Source organism: Puma concolor, chromosome B4, assembly GCF_028749965.1.
Source record: "Puma concolor isolate L17-30 chromosome B4, mPumCon1.1.hap2, whole genome shotgun sequence".
NCBI lineage: Eukaryota > Metazoa > Chordata > Mammalia > Carnivora > Felidae > Puma > Puma concolor.
Window position 1 is genome coordinate 138,351,004 of NC_141673.1, and position 18,472 is coordinate 138,369,475.

Genomic DNA, 18,472 nt, shown 5'->3' on the forward strand with positions numbered 1-18,472 from the left:
TATGGTACTGGCACAAAAACAGACATTCAGATCAATGGAAAAGAACAGAGAGCCCAGAAATGGACCCATAAACGTATGGCCAACTAATCTTTGACCAAGCAGGAAAGAGTATCCAATGGAATAAAGACAGTCTCTTCAGCAAATGGTGCTGGGAAAACTGGACAGCGACATGGATAAAAATGAATCTGGACCACTTTCTTACACCATACACAAAAATAAACTCAAAATGGATGAAAGACCTAAACGTAAGACAGAAAGCCATTAAAATCCTAGAGGAGAAAGCAGGCAAAAACCTCTTTGACCTCGGCTGCAGCAAATTCTTACTCAACACATCTCTGGAGGCAAGGGAAACAAAAGCAAAAATGAACTACTGGGACCTCATCAAATAAAAAGCTGCACAGCGAAGGAAACAATCAGCAAAACTAAAAGGCAACCGACAGAATGGGAGAAGATATTTGCAAATGACATATCAGATAAAGGGTTAGTATCTAAAATCTAAAAAGAACTTACCAAACTCAACCCCCAAAAAACAAATAATCCAGTGAAGAAATGGGCAAAAGACATGAATAGACACTTCTCCAAAGCAGACATCCAGATGGCTAACAGGCACATGAAAAAATGCTCAACATCACTCATCGTCAGGGAAATTAAAATCAAAACCACAATGAGATATCACCTTACACCTGCCAGAATGGTTAACATTAACAACTCAGGCAATGACAGAGGTTGGCAGGGATGTGGAGAAAGAGGATCTCTTTGGCACTGCTGGTGGGAATGCAAACTGGTGCAGCCACTCTGGAGAACAGTATGGAGGTTCCTCAAAAAATTAAAAATAGAACCACTCTACGACGCAGAAACTGCACTATTAGGTATTCATCCAAGGGATACAAGTGTGCTGTTTCAAAGGGGCACAATGTTTATAGAGTACTATCAACAACAGTCTAAGTATGGAAAGAGCCCAAATGTCCATCGATGGATGAATGAATAAAGATGCTGTGGTACATACATACAATGGAGTATTACTTGGCAATCAAAAAGAATGAAATCTTGCCATTTACAACTACGTGGAAGGAACTAGAGGGTATTATGCTAAGTGAAATTAGAGAAAGACAAATATCATATGACTTCACTCATATGAGGAATTGAAGATATAAAACAGGTGAACATAAGGGAAGGGAAGCAAAAATAATACAAAAGCAGGGAGGGGGACAAAACAGAAGAGACTCTTAAAATATAGAGAACAAACAGGGTTGCTGGAGGGGGTATGCGAGGGGGGATGGACTACATGGGTAAGAGGCATTAAGGAATCTACTCCTGAAATCACTGTTGCACTACATGCCAACTAACTTGGATGTAAATTAAAAAATAAAAAAAAATAAAGAAAGGCAGGCATTAAACAATTATGTGAAGAAATACTGAAATGGTACTTCTCCTAAGCCAGAAGTCCTCACTGAGAGGACAGTGGTGACAAGAATCAGTAACGGGCCATTAAGCGGACACCTGACAGACCTGAGTGACAGGCTCAGGCGGGGCTTCTCCTGATTTTATTCCTCCTCTCTCCCACCCAAGAGCCTCTTTAGATTTTGTTTCCTAATCGTCCTCTGAAATTTTAATATTGCAAATACACTGTACGTCTACTTACATACCGTAAATATTAATTTTTTTGCCCCCACAAGCCAACTCTTGGTCCTTATAGGGGTCAACTTCACCTGACAAAGGGGAAGGAAATAAGCAGTCCTCACAGAGACAGCCACGTCTGTGAAGGCCCTGAGTCCTGTCTTCCAGGCAGACGATGGGGACGGTGTCTCCTAGCTAGTGCTGTGTGCTGACACAGGAGTGTGTCTGGGGCATGCTGAATTTGAGGGACACCTGAGACATGTCAGTGAAACTGTCAATAGGCAGGTGACTATGTGCACGTGAAGCTCAGAGGAAAGAAGTGTGCTAAGCGGATAGCGGGGATCACCCGGGGAGCTGGAAGAAGTGTTATTTAAGAGGAGCAAACAGTTACCAGGGTCTAGTGCAGCTGAAGGGTTAATGTGAGGACAGACCAACGCCACACAGACGCTGCGAACGGAAGTCACTGTGCCCTTACCTGCTGGAGGGGACGAATGGAATAAGTGTAACCCATGGAGGCACGCCCGCTCATCTGCAAAATCTACACAGGATGAAAACCGTAAGAAAAGTTAAGGCTGCTGATCTTATAAAACAAAAGTAAACACACTGAAAAGTAGTTTTTTAAAAAAGCTGTCCTTACTTGTTTCTGACATTAAGGCTGATGAGGTAAGTAAAATGAAAAACCCCCGATCTTCTAAGCATTTGACGATCGCCTTAAACATTTAAAAAAAAAAAAAAAAAAAGAAAAGGTGAAAAAAGATTCAGTTCCTTTCTCCTTCTCCCTCTACCACACTCTGCAGTGAATTTTGAGTTCATGAAAAGTATATATTAAAAACAATTCTTGAAACGTTAACATTTGTGAGAATCAGGAGAATTTTGCCCCAGGTACTAGAAACCACGAGTTCCTTAGTGCCCAAATAATCTTGGCCCTGTTAGGGCCATATGTAGTAACCAGAACATCGAGGTTAGTTTCAGGACAGTGTTCACCTATTATAAATAATCAATTAGAAAAAACATTTCAGTTTTTCACTGAGATGCTTCACAGTTCATCCTGCTGCCTCGGTAGCCAGGTGTAAACTATTCAGCCACTATGAATTCGAGGTGACTCCGACCTGTGATTAACATCCTAAGCTCATGTTTACCCCCAAAATATCACATGATCCTGGAACTTGAAAGACCAGAAGATACCATCCAATAAAATAATTCTTTCTACAGCATCCTAAGGGACAGAAAATAAGAGAAAAGAACATAATCCGGTCCTGTGACGAGAGACGCAGATGAAAATAAATCCTTCCTCTCATTTCTCTTTACCACCATCTTTAGTGGCATCTTGAGCTCGAGGGAGGGGAAAAAAAACTTGAAATTTCAATGTTGACAGTAACTCTGGGAATTCTGCCCCTAGACAGTGTGGGAAGTTACCTAAAAGCCATCATTCTGAATCACAAAGATAACACCTTTACTCTTCCATTAGTCACCATTTCAAAAGCTTATATACCTATAACAAAGGTAAAATCCAATGTTCATACAGTAAATTTTTTTTCACTAAACCTAAACAGAAAATACCATTTTATAGAAGTGATAAAACATCCTACTTCAAAGATTGACAGCTCATGAGCCTACAAATATGGTAAACTTATAAACTGATAACATTTCAAATATGAAAACAAGACTACTAATTATTACAAAAGAAATAAGTTCTGACAGTGAGTTCATCACAGGAACAATCACGGCACACGCTTCCATGACAGCCCTTGTGCATTTGGTAGTTTCTGTTTTTGTTGCCTCCAGTCTTGCAAATTCTTTGGCAGGGACTACTTTGTATTTGTGCTTCTGGCACACAGTAGGGACTCGAGAAAGAATTATGGGATAAATATACCAGTAGTTATATAAACCAACAGCTTTCATATCTAGTAAGTTGCAAACATGTATAAATCTTGTTTCATTTTCTACTGCTGTAAAAAGCGAAACAACAACAGCCTTTACATCATTCTGCATTTTAGTTTTGCAACATAGATGAGAAGTAAAACCTCTCCATCTACTGAAAACCAGAAATTTCTATCTTCCAAGAAATGGGCAAATGAAACAAATATATATCTTATTATTTTCCCCAATTATGTACTGAAAGGACTGAAGTTCCTTATTTTAACCTTTGTGGGAAGAAATCACAGAATTTTTTCCATATCTACTAGACTCTTCCATTTACATACAGAAAAATACAGCCATACAAGTCCTTAACACCCTTTTATTTTTTTTTAAATGTTTATTTTGAGAGAGAGAGAGAGAGAGAGAGAGAACGCGATCATGTGCATGAGCACGGGAGGGGCAGAGAGACAGGGAGGGACAGAGATTCCCAAGCAGGCTCCATGATGTCAGCACGTGGGGCTCGATCTCACAAACCATGAGATCATGACCTGAGTTGAAATCAAGAGCTGGACATTTAACTGACTGAGTAGCCCCCCAACACCCTTTTATTTTTATTTTTTTTTATTTTATTTTTTTTAATTTTTTTTTTTCAACGTTATTTATTTATGGGACAGACAGAGACAGAGCATGAACGGGGGAGGGGCAGAGAGAGAGGGAGACACAGAATCGGAAACAGGCTCCAGGCTCTGAGCCATCAGCCCAGAGCCCGACGCGGGGCTTGAACTCACGGACCACGAGATCGTGACCTGGCTGAAGTCGGACGCTTAACCGACTGCGCCACCCAGGCGCCCCCCCAACACCCTTTTAAAAAGAGACCCTGGTCTGTACTGTTCTTGAAATTCAGTGTTGTAGGTAGAAGCCCACATATGCTTTATTCAAGGGACACTCATTGCTTGTCTCTATACGCCAGGCATGGGCACTAAGGCGTCAAAGATACTTAAGATATGATAACTACCCTCAAGGAACTCAATGTCTAGGTGGGGAGACTGACACGTAAAAAATATTCATGACACAATAAGGCAAGAAAAAAAAGCACGGGAGCTAGATGCTAAATGAAATAAGTCAGTCAGAGAAAGACACAGACCATACGATTTCACTCATGTGGAATTTAAGAAACAAAACAAGCAAAGGGAAAGAGAGACAAACCAAGAGACACTCTTAACTACAGAGAACGCGCTGCTGGTTACCCGAGGGGAGGGTGGGGAGACAGGGGGACGAGGTGATGGGGGATGAAGGAGGCGCTTGTGACGAGCACTGGGTGATGTACGCAAGTGTTGAATCCCTATATTGTACACCTGCAACCAACATTACGCTGTATGCTAACTGCTGGCATTAAAATAAAAACTTAAGAAGAGAAAAGACACGGACACGGAGGAGGAAGGACCTCATGTGACGTGTGGCTCGGGCACCGAGTCTCCGGTACTTCTGACACCACTCACACTCACAAGCAGTTGCTTCGCTAATGCATTCTCTCAAAAGCTCTGTGGCCTCTCTTCCTCTCAATTTCCAAATGTAAAATGGGTCACGCTACTTCGAAACAACACAGCCCCCGCGCCACAGCGGACAGTCTGCGTCCACCCACTCGGCATCCGGTGCCGCAGCCGGTCCTGCCGGGCTCAGGAGCACTGCCGGACCCTGGGCAGGACTGACCCGGACCCGGTTCTGGAAGGCGGGCTCGGGACGGCCTGAGCTAGCCAGGGCACTCCGTGCCCTTTCAGTCTGCGCAGGGTGTGCAGACGACCAACTGGGCTGCGGAAACTGAAGTGAAGGTTAGGAGGAGGCTTCCCTCCCTGGACGCGCAAAGGAAGCAGGGAGCGCCGCGTGGCAGCCTCGGGACAAAACTACTGTGCAGGGGAGGGCGAGGTGAAACAGAGAGTCCTGGGCAAACGGTACTTGAACCCGCCCCTCGGCTGGAACTGAAGAGTAAGCCTGTTAAACCCTTTTACTGCGTAAGCCAGTTTGGGTTTCTGTTACAGGTAACTCAAAGTATCTTAACTGGCTGGCCCTAAGACCCCCTACCTTCACAGCTCCTATACGTGTCCTATTTTAACTTCTCGATCCCTTGCTATCTACTATGGGGATAGTCCAGCAGGCCGCTAACGGGCTCAGTGTTTGCTCACTGTCTTACCTTTAACACCAGCGCCTTTGGGATGTTTAGGACTTACTATACTAACACAGTCAGCATCCTCCTTCCTCACACTGAGGAACCCTGGTTAACAAAAAGGGAGAGAAGTCTTTTTTTTTTTTTTTTTTAATTCTCAAGTCACTTAACATACAGTGTAGTCTTGGCTTCAGGAATAGAATCCAGTGATTCATCACTTCCACAGGACACCCAGTGCTCATCCCAACAAGGGCCCTCCTGAATGCCAGTCACCAATGGGCACCCCCACAACCCATCAACCCTCAGTTTGTTTTCTGTATTTGAGTCTCTTATGGTTTGCCTCCCCCTCTGTTTTCATCTTATTTCTCCTATCCTTCCCCTATGACCATCTGTTAAGTTTCTCAAGTTCCACATATGAGTGAAATCATGTGGTATCTGTCTCTCTGGTTGACTTATTTTGCTTAGCATAATACCCTCCAGTTCCACCCATGTTGCTGTAAATGGCAAGATTTCATTCTTTTTCATCACTACTATTCCATTATATACATATATACCACATCTTCGTAACCCATTCATCAATGGATGGACATCTGGGCTCTTTCCATAATTTGACCATTGTTGACAGCACTGCTTTAAACATCGGGGGGCATGTGACCCTTCGAATCATCACTCGTACCCTTTGGATAAGTTCCTAGGAGTGCAACTGCAGAGTCATAGGGTAATTTCGTATTTAGTTTTTTGAGGAACCTCCATACTTTCTTCCAGAGTGGCTGCACCAGTTTGCATTCCCACCAGCAGTGCAAAAGGGTGCCCCTTTCTCCACATCCTCGCCAACATCAGAGTTTCCAGAGTTGTTAATTTTAGCCATTCTGACTGATAAGGTGGTATCTCAGTGTGGTTTTGATTTGTGTTTCCCTGATAATGAGTGATGTTGAGCATCTTTTCATGTGTCAGTTTGCCATCTGGAGGTCTTCTTTGGAAAAGTGGCTTTTCATGTCTTCTGCCCATTTCTTCACTGGATTATTGGTTTTTCGGATGTTGAGTTTGATAAGTTCTTTTTTTTTTCTAATGTATGATAAGTTCTTTATAGATTTTGGATACTAACCCTTTATCTGATATGTCATTTGCAAATATCTTCTCCCATTCTATCGGTTGCCTTTTAGTTTTGCTGTTTCCTTTGCTGTGCGGAAGCTTGTTTTTTTATCTTGATGAAATCCCAATAATTCATTCTTGCTTTTACTTCCCTTGCCTTCGGAGACATGTCAAGTAAGAAGTTGCCGTGGCCAAGTTCAAAGCGGTTGTTGCCTGTTTTCTCCTTAGGATTTTGATGGTTTCTTGTCTTATATTTAGGTCTTTCATCCATTTTGAATTTATTTTTGTGTACAGTGTAACAAAGTGGTCCAGTTTCATTCTTCTGCATGTTGCTGTTCAGTTCTCCCAGCACCATTTGCTAAAGAGACATGTTTCCATTGGATACTCTTTCCTGCTTTGTTGAACATTAGCTGGCCATATGTTTGTGGGTCCATTTCTGGGTTCTCTATTCTATTCCATTGATCTATATATCTGTTTTTGTGCCAATACTATACTGTCTTGATTACGGCTTTGTAATACAGCTTGAAGTCAGGACTGTGATGCTTCCAGCTTTGGCTTTTTTTTTTTTTCCCCAATATTACTTTGGCTATTCATGGTCTCTGTGGTTCCATACAAATTAGAGGTTTGTTTGTTCTGTTCTGTGAAGAATGCTGGTGCTATTTTGATTGGGATTGCATTTAATGTGTAGACTGCTTTGGGTAGTATCGACATTTTAACAATATTTGTTCTTCCATCCATGAGCATGGAATGTTTTTCCATTTCTTTGTGTCATCTTCAATTTCCTTCAAAAGCTTCCTAAAGTTTTCAGTGTATAGATCTTTTACCTCTTTGGTTAGGTTTATTCCGAGGTATTTTATGGTTTTTGATGCAACTATAGATGGGATCAATTCCCTGATATCTTTGTTGCCTCATTATTGGTATATAGAAATGCGACTGATTTCTGTACATTGATTTTATATCCTGTGACTTTGCTGAATTCCTGTATCAGCTCTAGCAGTTTTTTGGTGGAATCTTTTGGGTTTTCCATGTAGAGTATAATGTCATCTGCAAAGAGTGAAAGTTTGACTTCTTCTTTGCCAATTTGGATGTATTTTATTTCATTTTGTTGTCTGATTGCTGAGGCCAGGACTTCCAACACTGTTAAACAACAGTGGTGGGAGTGGACATCCCTGTTGTGTTCCTGATCTCAGGAGGAAAGCTCTCTCTCATTTTTTCCCCATTGAGGATGATATTAGCTGTGGGCCTTTCATATACGGCCTTTATGATGTTCAGGTATGTTCCTTCTATCCCAACTTTTCTTGAGAAAAACTCTTGAGAGTTTTTATTAAGAAAGGATGCTGTATTTTGTCAAATGCTTTTTCTGCATCTCGTGACAGCAGCATATGGTTTTTTTCCTTTCTTCTATTAATGTGATGTATCACGTTAATTGATTGATTTGTGAATAATGAACCAGCCCTGCAGCCCAGGAATAAATCCCATTTGATCATGGTGAATAATTCTTTTAATATACTGTTGAATTCAATTTGCTAGTATCTTGTTGAGAATTTCTGCATCCATGTTCATTAATGATATTGGCCTGTAATTCTCCTCTTTAGTGGGGTCTTTGTCTGGTTTGGGAATCAAGGTAATGCTGACTTCATAGAATGAGTCTGGAAGCTTTCCTTCCATTTCTATTTTTTGGAATAGTTTCAGAAGAATAGGAATTAACTCTGCTTTAAATGTCTGGCAGAATTCCCCTGGGATGCTATCTGGCCTAGGACTCTTACTTGTTGGGAGATTTTTGATAACTGATTCAATTTCTTTGCCAGTTATAGATCTGTTCAAATTTTCTATTTCTTCCTGTTTGAGTTTTGGTAGTGTGGGAGTGTCTAGGTATTTGTCCGTTTCTTCCAGATTGTCCAGTTTGTTGGCATATAGTTTTTCACAGTACTAATAAGTGTTCATATTTCTGTGGTGTTTGTTGGTTGTGATCTCTAAAACAGAGAGAAGCCTTTAGGGCGCCTGGGTGGCTCAGTTGGTTAAGCGTCCAACTTCGGCTCAGGTCATGATCTCGTGGTTTGTAAGTTCGAGCCCCATGTAGGGCTCTGTGGTGACAGCTGAAAGCCTGGAGCCTGCTTCGGATTTTGTGTCTCCCCTCTCTTTACCTCTCCCATGCTCATGTTCTGTCTCTCTCTGTCTTTCAACAATAAATAAATGTTTACAAAAATTTTTTTAATAAAATAAAATAAAATGGAGAGAAGTCTTCAGATTGTTATATGCTTCTCATTAGTGTCTTACTTTCTACAATATGGAAACAGTAGGGGCACTAGCTTTTGATTTTTTTTTCCCTCATATAGCTATAGATCAACACACATCACTTGTAAAGAAGGATCTCACAAGTGGTACTTTGATTAATTCAGACACCCTAGGGATCTACTCAATTCCTCTGTCATGAAACAAAAACAACAACAAAAAAGGATTTGGGAAAAACTGTCCTATTATTTTTAAAATCAGGAGTATAAACAGACTAACGAGACACGAGAGTTCACTGAGGCACAAAAAGGGATGAAGATGTTAGTCGATAAATATTAAGTGATGAAAATCCTTTCAGCAAACTAAAATGATTCACTCTAGGCACAGCCAACTAATAATTAGCTATCGATTTCTTAATGCAAGGCAAAAATAGTAATTACATTTTAAACTGATGAGCCTTACCAGTTGCTTATTTTTAATGTATTCTATTAGCTTATCTATTTTTTCCCCTTGTTTGTTTGACAGTTCCACCTCATACATCCTGAAGCACATATCTTGGCAACAGACTGTGGAGAAAATCAGAAAAACAGGACAATTTTTTAAAATGCCATTATGCCTTTTAGTAACCAATTTATCCATTTTAGATGTTGAAGAGATGAAAGAAGAGCTAGGAATACTCTTAAAAAAACATTCATCATTCAATGGTCTTTGTTACAAAACTCCTTAATAAGAAGTTACTGTATAAAGCATTTGGAAACAACGCTTTCATTAACATTGACTCTACTACAGTATTTGACAAGACCAAAAAAAATACTATACAAATAATATAAACATCAATGTTCCATGAATCAATCTAAATGACCAGGAAATTTCTTTCTTGTGTTTTCTGCTGTTTTTCTTCAGTTAGAAGTACATAAATAAGTAAAAACCACCACCACAAAACCTCTGTTCTCCTTGAAAGGCATTGTCATGTGGTTCCAACTATTTGTAAGCATCTTTCTGCTTAACGCCCTCAGTGTTCTATAGTAAATCTAGTCTTTGCCACCTTAGATAAACTACCTTTCACAGTTTCTAGTTGGCTTCCAAGGAACTCAATCACATAGCAACCCTACAACTTTCATGAAAGGCCCTTTTGAGAATCGCTTAGGGCCAAAACTCAACAGTGTGTGTATGCATGTGTGCATGATAGATAAAAATCAGTGGAATAAAGCCCAGGACGTGCAATGTATCATTACATGTGAACAGACCTTTTTGCTCCAAGTAATTCTGTTTTCGAAAGGCAGCTTCTGGTAGTCTTTTTTTCAAAGATGAGATTGTCATTACATACTTAAAATCTAGTTCATGTGGTCTAAAAAACAAAACAACAATATCATGCAATCTAATAAACACTTAAACTACATCTTCATAATTTTTGATTTTCTAATATAAATGCAAGCAAAAATATCAAAACAAGAAAGTCCTTAAATTGATAAAATCCCAGTCAGGTAATAAGCACATATATAAATACTGCAGATTTTTAAATACAGAACCCCACAGACCACGTCGGCAAATACATTCACATTTTCTGAATGCGTGTGTTTCTGAGATGAAGCCAAACATCCACATGAATGGAAGAATTACGCATCCTGGGATGAGAATTTTCTAAACGTTATACTACGTGAGAATTGGTGACTTCGGACAATAGTGGACTGGTTCACCACACTGTGCCACAGAATGAACCTCATCCAGACTTTTGCACCATTTTCCCCGACTGTTTCCTTCTTTAAAACTCATTTTCAAATACTTCTGGACTTATAAATGCCCCCCTTGCCTCTAAATACTTCTGAGTGTGTGTGTCCTTAAAAAAGGACATTTCCTTATGCAACCACAAAACAATTAATAAAATCAAGAAATTAACAATGATATAGTACCATTATTTAGCCCACACACCTTATTCAAAGTTTGCCAAATGTCTCACTGTGGGGCTTTGTAACAAAACATTCCCCCCCCCCCCCCCCCGGTCCAGGATCCAATCCAGAATGACACAATCCATTTAGTTATGTCTCTTTAATCACCTTCAATCTGGCGAGTCTCTTGGTCTTTCTTTATCTTTAATGGGTTTGGTATTTTTTCAAGAACACAGACCATGTATTTTGCAGAATGCCCCTCAATCTGGGTATGTCTGATGTTTCCTGCTGATTAGGACAGCAGGAAAACCACACAAGTGGCACTGTGTCATTCTCCTTGCATCCCATCAGGAAGCACGTGATACTTATTCCACTGTTGGTGATGTTAACTTGGACCATTTAGGTCATTGTTCTGACCACTTCTCTCTACATAGGTTAACTGCATTCCATAGTGACAAAGAACCTTCCCGTCTCTCCCATTTATTTCCAGAATTCTTACTGTACTCTCTGGGTTCTAATACCCCCCTCACTCCTCCCTCTTCTTAAAACAGGTCAATAGAAAGAAAATTAATTCTGACAGCACACCTGTTTTCACTTCATATTTCAATAAAATATGTCTATCTTTCAACGTTTATTTATTTTTGGGACAGAGAGAGACAGAGCATGAACGGGGGAGGGGCAGAGAGAAAGGGAGACACAGAATCGGAAACAGGCTCCAGGCTCTGAGCCATCAGCCCAGAGCCTGATGCAGGGCTCGAACTCACGGACCGCGAGATCGTGACCTGGCTGAAGTCGGACGCTTAACCGACTGCGCCACCCAGGCGCCCCATAATATGTCTATCTTTCAACAGTTTTGGGGGGTAACTAAGAACAGATTAAATAAAAAGATTTCATAGGATGCCCTTCACAGTGCCCCAGACGAAAATAATTCATTGTAATGTAACTACATGTAATAGCTACTCCACTTAATAGGAGTCTAGGAAAATCATGGGATAATCAGAAAATCAGATACTGTAATTCTTAATAAAGACTCAACAATAGCATAAGTGCCTATAATCTGCTGCACCTGCTATCTAGACAAATCCAATCTCTTTCTTGGGGAAAGTCAAACATCTAGTATCAATTCAGTTTAGCCTGTGAAGTCATATTCCTATGAATGGATAAAGATATTAAAATTTCAAAAGTGGCCTGTCAACGATTATAAAACTATTTCAAAGCCAAGGTTGGAATTTAGATCTGAATTTAGGTTGCCTGTGCTCCGTACATCTACCCAAACGTACTCTAATCTGACACCAAGTACAACTGCTTCATTTCACACCAGTACCAACAAACAAGACCTCAAAATAAGAATTAAAAAAAAAAAGAGACAAACATTAGTAAAGGACACAAACTCAATACTTACAGTTGGGCTGGAACAGCTGTACCGTAAGAGGACCAAAGACTGACATCACACAGCAGACAGCCTTGAATAATTAATTTGCCTTGCCACAAAGGGGTAAGAGCTTTAAGAAATGAGTAAAAAAAGAAACTGATTACTTATGAACAAAACATTTACTGAAAAAAAACCAAAAGAACTAATTAAATAATTTCTTACCATTTTCACTGAGTTCAAATCTAGGGAAAAAGAAAAGGTATTTTTATAAGAGCAAACGAAACAGATCCAGTAAAACAAAGTATGTGCACAATTACTTACATGCTTTCATGAGCTGACGCTGCCATCTTTTTAGGTTCCCTGTACTGAAAAGCTACAATAACATAAGGACAGATCTGCCTGGGCCGCTCAATAACAGTGCTGCCTGAAAGTTCATAGAGGTAATACTGAAAGAAGAGAAATAAGGATTATCAGGGTAGCACTATGGAACTCCATAGGCACCAAGTTCATCTCAACTCCACCCAGTCCTGCCATTTAACACATTAGATTCAGAAATGTATCCTGGGAACGATTTATTCCCCGGTGACTATACCTGACTCAGTTCAAATGCGCGAAAATGACTCGTCTTGTGAGAAACCTTGTTAGTATTTGCAGCCACGTGGCAATCATAGCCAGAAGATGGGCTAGTATAGTTAGTTGTATAATTCTCAGACACAAACTTGACTTTTCCCTAGAATGAAAATATTAAGACTAATCAGATGTCTCTAAATGGCAATAATCTTATTCTAGGATTCATTTAAAAGTAGCCTAATGAGGATGTGGACGTGTTTCAAACAGATTGTTAAGAACTATGGCTCTTAGAAAATTACGTTAAGGCCAACAATTGTTTTAGTTATCCATAAGCCTCTTAACACTGTATTTAAAAATCTGGTATACCTGGGCATATTTCTGAGGTAAATGACCATAGTTTTTATCTCAACACGAAAGAAGGACATGAATCACCCCAAATTTAAGTGGACCATTTCTCTAAAAGAAAAATTATATAGCCTACCAACCGAATAGATTAGCTCAATGACTGTAACATAAAAGATGACAAAAAAAATCCAAACTTTCACAGGATGAGTTTTCAAACTGAAGTATTAAGTTATCAATTATAATTTAATACACATCAAGATATTTCTACTATGCTGGGACTCAGTAAATTAGCAAGGAGCAGATATGCAGTAAAGTGCTTAGCAGGTCATTGGCCCCAATTACTGAACAGTTGATAGTATTTCCTATAATAGATTTCTTATAGGTCTTTCAGAAAAAGTAAAAAAAAAAAAAAAAAAGGAAGGCAATCAAAGTTACCATATATACAATGAAATATTATACAGTAATTTTAAAAGCTTTTGTAAATAATATAATGACATATGCGGAAAAATACACAAAGTATATACCAAATGAAGTAAAGTTATAGGCAACTTTTATTTTTATCTTTACAGAAAGAATTTACTTTTTTTTTTTTTTTTTTTTTAATGTTAAGGTCCTGCTTCTTCATTTACAGAACAGTCAGGGGCCATAATAATAAGCCAAAGCATATAGACAGCACTTCTCAGTGAGCAATCACAGCCTGTACTGTCTCCCCCTCAAACATTTTATGGCGTCGGACATGGCTGACTTTTGAGCAGTAAAGGAAGAACTGAGAGCACATACAGGTAAACACTGAACAGCATGTCCAGCAGCAGGAGGGCACAGGGCCAAGAAGCCCAGGGCAAAGCCCAGCGGACATAAACACACCCCCGACAGCAGCTGGCACCCTCTGCCGCGGAGCAGGTGGACGAGGGAGGGCAAGCGGGGACTGTGCCCCAGGGGATGCTACCTGCTCGCCAGTTCTTGGGGACACACTTTGGAATAAGAAGGATTCACACTTAAAAAGACACGTCAGTAGTGTTTATAATCCAAGAACTCAAGATAGTAAGACAGCTACAATGAAAGCAAAAACAACAAAACGAGACCACACAATGTGTCCTCACAAAGCCCACCAAGCACTAAAATCAAGTTTGCCTTGGATCTACCCAAGTGAACTTTCTAATCATGCTATTCACTTGTACTGAACTATGTAAGGGTGTTGAAGAATTTCTGAGATCAGCAGTTATAGATGCCACATAAAGCTGTGAACAGGGTCTGGATGTTTTAGGGATCGAGGAAACAGCCTCTCTTATTTCGACAATTTAAACCAAAAAACGAAAGTTCCCTTCTAAATTCATCTCTTGTAACTGGAATCACAATGTTTTATAAGCTGCTACTGGTGTCCTGTTATTTAATATTTAAAAAGAGGCACTGTGGGCCAGGGTGAGAGAAGGCTTTTCACTGAATACCTTTTGTATTATTTTGAATTTTTTTTTATTTTTTAAAAACATATTCATAGATGATCTATCAAAGGAACAAAAAAAGCTTTGTCTTTAAAGGAAAGCAAAAATAGCAGTAATCTTTTCTGAATTTGGATAGCTGTCTTCAATGACCACTATGTTTAGCAAATGATCTGCAAAGAACATTATCACAGACTGATAACCTTTAGTTTTTGAAAGAAAAATTATATAGAAGCGCATTTGGGCTTTACCTTAATTAGGTTAAAAATTACAACATAACCAGACTTCCCATGATACCATGGTCTTGCATGAAGATAGTCTGAATATTTGGAAATATACACACCTATAAAAGTATAAGATATAGATTAATTCACACTTTAAAAGGACTGTTTACTCATATACATTTCACATGTAAGGGCTACCTGTAACTAAAAAGACAAATAAAAGTCAACATTAAACTGTTCCAAAACTGCTTACCTTTTAAAAACTATTGGAGATATTCTAAAAGTATGGAAACATGAGAGCTACGACAAGACAGAATTTATCTGACAGACAACGAATTTTCTAGTTGGGTACAATAATTAAAGAGGGATGAATGAATCACATTCTTGGTAAATTCTAAGTTTATTTTTTTCCCCAGGCAATCATTCCGTGGAAAGGCCTACAGTAATCTGATTCTCAAGTTATTTTTTTACAAAACATCTCGGTAAGTACTCATATAATAATAAGTGCTGAGGTTTACTAGATAGCAGGTATGTGCTGGGCAGCAGTGACACCAAAGGAAATAAAACAAGTTCCTGCCTTCAAGCAGCTTATTCTGCTAGTGTGTGAAACTTCCAGAAAGGCAGGAGGTACGTTTGTGTTCTTCACCATTGAAGCCACATCACAGCCCAACATACAGGAAGTACTTAACTGTCAGACACATGCTGTATTTGAGGACACAAAGAAATGGAAATAAGCAATGTATTTGTTTAGAAAAGGAGTTCTTTCAACAGACGAGTGAAATTCTCAGAGAACAGAGTGAACAAAAGTATGGAAGCATAAAAGATTATAAATTGTTTAGGACAGTGGGGCCACGGTGTGGGGAGCAGGGGAGAAAGCCCGAGAAGCTTGAGGCTGAAAAGGAAGCTTGGAACTGAACAGTAGAGATCTTTGTAGGGCTTGCTGTAGGCAACAGAGACCCATCAAAGGTGTTCAGCAACAGACTGCCACTTACATTTTTTTTTAAGTTTGTTTATTCTGAGAGAGAGAGAGAGAGAGAGAGAGAAAGAGAGAGAGAGAGAGAGAGAAAGCATGAGTCGAGGAGCGGCACAGAGAAAGGAAGAGAGAGAATCCCAAGCAGGCTCCGCACTGTCAGCGTGGAGCCTGATGCGGGGCTTGAACCCACAAACAGTGACATCATGACCCGAGCCGAAGTCGGATGCTTAACGGACGGAGCCACCCGGGTGCCCCCAGACTGCCACTTAAAAGAGGGCGGAGTCTCAAGAGGGGAGAGACGAGAATCAGGATCAACCAGAAAGCTGCCATAAGAGATGAGACAGGAGAGGAGTCTCCATGTGGCAGCGGTAGGGGAATAGGGAGGAAAGAGCAGGTCCCACAGAGACTCCTGAACCGCATCTCTCGAAACGCAAAGACAATGCAAGGCGAGAGCACTGTGATACGCTGGAGGGAGCAATGAGCTTGTGGTCGGCGCTGGGTTCCAGGGCCAAGTCCTTTCTTCCTACTAATAACCACATGACTGAGGAGTAAGTCACTTAAGCGGGGACAGTGGGCTTGGGTCATGGATGCAGCAGCCACAGGAAGCAGTCCTCAGGAAGATTTACTATAAAATACTACATTAATATAAAATATTATATAAAATATTACTGTTATACACAGAACTATCCATTTCTACGTGAGCCAAAAACTTAATTTTTTTTAATGTTTATTTATTATTGAGTGAGACAGAGTGTGAGCTGGGGAGGGGCAGAGAGAGAGGGAGACACAGAATCTGAAACAGGTTCCAGGCTCCGAGCTGTCAGCACAGAGCCCGACGTGGGGCTCCAACTCACGAACCGTGAGATCATGACCTGAGCTGAAGTCGGAAGCCTGACTGAGTCACCCAGGGGCCCCAAGGCAAAAACTTTAAAAATGCAGACAGCCAGGAGTGTTATTTTATTACCCAGCCAAGTACGTGTTCAAGAAGAAAATGTACTTGTTGGAATCATCCAGTTTCTACTCTACCACCCTACTGAAGCCAGCCTGTATCTTAAACAATATAATCATGGGATGATAGTAATGTAGAAAACCGGCCTTATTGTTTTAGGGATGTAAGCTGAAGTATTTACTTTCAAATTCTCCAACAACAACAAAATTGTATAACCAAATTAAGGGAAGAATGCAAAACATTTTCTGTTAAACTTAGGGCATGGGTGTATTATATGGTCCTCTCTACTTTTCTTATGTTATTATGTTTTATAATGAAAAGAGGGTGGTGAAAAAGAGTAAGAAGAAAAAAAGGTTTTATGTAAAATGTTTCGGGGGTTAAGAATATACATTCCCTGGCACAAAAACAGACACATAGACCAATGGAATAGAATAGAAACCCCAGAACTAGACCCACAAACGTATGGCCAACTCATCTTTGACAAAGCAGGAAAGAACATCCAATGGAAAAAAGACAGTCTCTTTAACAAATGGTGCTGGGAGAACTGGACAGCAACATGCAGAAGGTTGAAACTAGACCACTTTCTCACACCATTCACAAAAATAAACTCAAAATGGATAAAGGACCTGAATGTGAGACAGGAAACCATCAAAACCTTAGAGGAGAAAGCAGGAAAAGACCTCTCTGACCTCAGCCGTAGCAATCTCTTACTCGACACATCCCCAAAAGCAAGGGAATTAAAAGCAAAAGTGAATTACTGGGACCTTATGAAGATAAAAAGCTTCTGCACAGCAAAGGAAACAACCAACAAAACTAAAAGGCAACCAACGGAATGGGAAAAGATATTTGCAAATGACATATCGGACAAAGGGCTAGTATCCAAAATCTATAAAGAGCTCACCAAACTCCACACCCGAAAAGCAAATAACCCAGTGAAGAAATGGGCAGAAAACATGAATAGACACTTCTCTAAAGAAGACATCCGGATGGCCAACAGGCACATGAAAAGATGTTCAGCGTCGCTCCTTATCAGGGAAATACAAATCAAAACCACACTCAGGTATCACCTCACGCCAGTCAGAGTGGCCAAAATGAACAAATCAGGAGACTATAGATGCTGGAGAGGATGTGGAGAAACGGGAACCCTCTTGCACTGTTGGTGGGAATGCAAATTGGTGCAGCCGCTCTGGAAAGCAGTGTGGAGGTTCCTCAGAAAATTAAAAATAGACCTACCCTATGACCCAGCAATAGCACTGCTAGGAATTTACCCAAGGGATACAAGAGTACTGATGCATAGGGGCACTTGTACCCCCAATGTTCATAGCAGCACTCTCAACAATAGCCAAATTATGGAAAGAGCCTAAATGTCCATCAACTGATGAATGGATAAAGAAATTGTGGTTTATATACACTATGGAATACTACGTGGCAATGAGAAAAAATGAAATATGGCCTTTTGTAGCAGCGTGGATGGAACTGGAGAGTGTGATGCTAAGTGAAATAAGCCATACAGAGAAAGACAGATACCATATGGTTTCACTCTTATGTGGATCCTGAGAAACTTAACAGGAACCCATGGGGGAGGGGAAGGAAAAAAAAAAAAAAGAGGTTAGAGTGGGAGAGAGCCAAAGCATAAGAGACTGTTGAGAACTGAGAGCAAACTGAGGGTTGATGGGGGATGGGAGGGAGGAGAGGGTGGGTGATGGGTATTGAGGAGGGCACCTTTTGGGATGAGCACTGGGTGTTGTATGGAAA

General features: G+C 40.3%; 1 protein-coding gene and 1 long non-coding RNA gene across 9 annotated transcripts in view; both read right to left on the minus strand.

Moving 5' to 3' along the window:
* LOC147579547 (uncharacterized) overlaps positions 1 to 2,085 on the minus strand; it is a 5,206-nt gene extending 3,121 nt beyond the window's left edge. The window contains exon 1 of the long non-coding RNA XR_015254065.1: positions 1 to 2,085. This exon is cut by the window's left edge and continues 2,647 nt beyond it. This is a non-coding gene — a long non-coding RNA (uncharacterized LOC147579547).
* Positions 1 to 18,472, minus strand: part of TASOR2 (transcription activation suppressor family member 2) — an 82,040-nt gene that overhangs the window by 33,195 nt on the left and 30,373 nt on the right. For 6 of the 8 annotated variants that reach the window (XM_086715038.1, XM_086715041.1, XM_086715034.1 and 3 more), the window contains 9 exons: positions 14,823 to 14,914; positions 12,813 to 12,950; positions 12,542 to 12,666; positions 12,443 to 12,462; positions 12,251 to 12,350; positions 10,210 to 10,310; positions 9,425 to 9,528; positions 2,255 to 2,327; positions 2,093 to 2,155 (listed from right to left, as the gene is read on the minus strand). In XM_086715038.1, coding sequence (XP_086571164.1) covers positions 2,093 to 2,155; positions 2,255 to 2,327; positions 9,425 to 9,528; positions 10,210 to 10,310; positions 12,251 to 12,350; positions 12,443 to 12,462; positions 12,542 to 12,567 — 487 coding nt within the window. In that variant the 5' untranslated portion in view covers positions 12,568 to 12,666; positions 12,813 to 12,950; positions 14,823 to 14,914. The remainder of the gene's footprint in view (positions 1 to 2,092; positions 2,156 to 2,254; positions 2,328 to 9,424; positions 9,529 to 10,209; positions 10,311 to 12,250; positions 12,351 to 12,442; positions 12,463 to 12,541; positions 12,667 to 12,812; positions 12,951 to 14,822; positions 14,915 to 18,472) is intronic. The other 2 variants (XM_086715035.1, XM_086715040.1) reach the window with 2 other exon arrangements.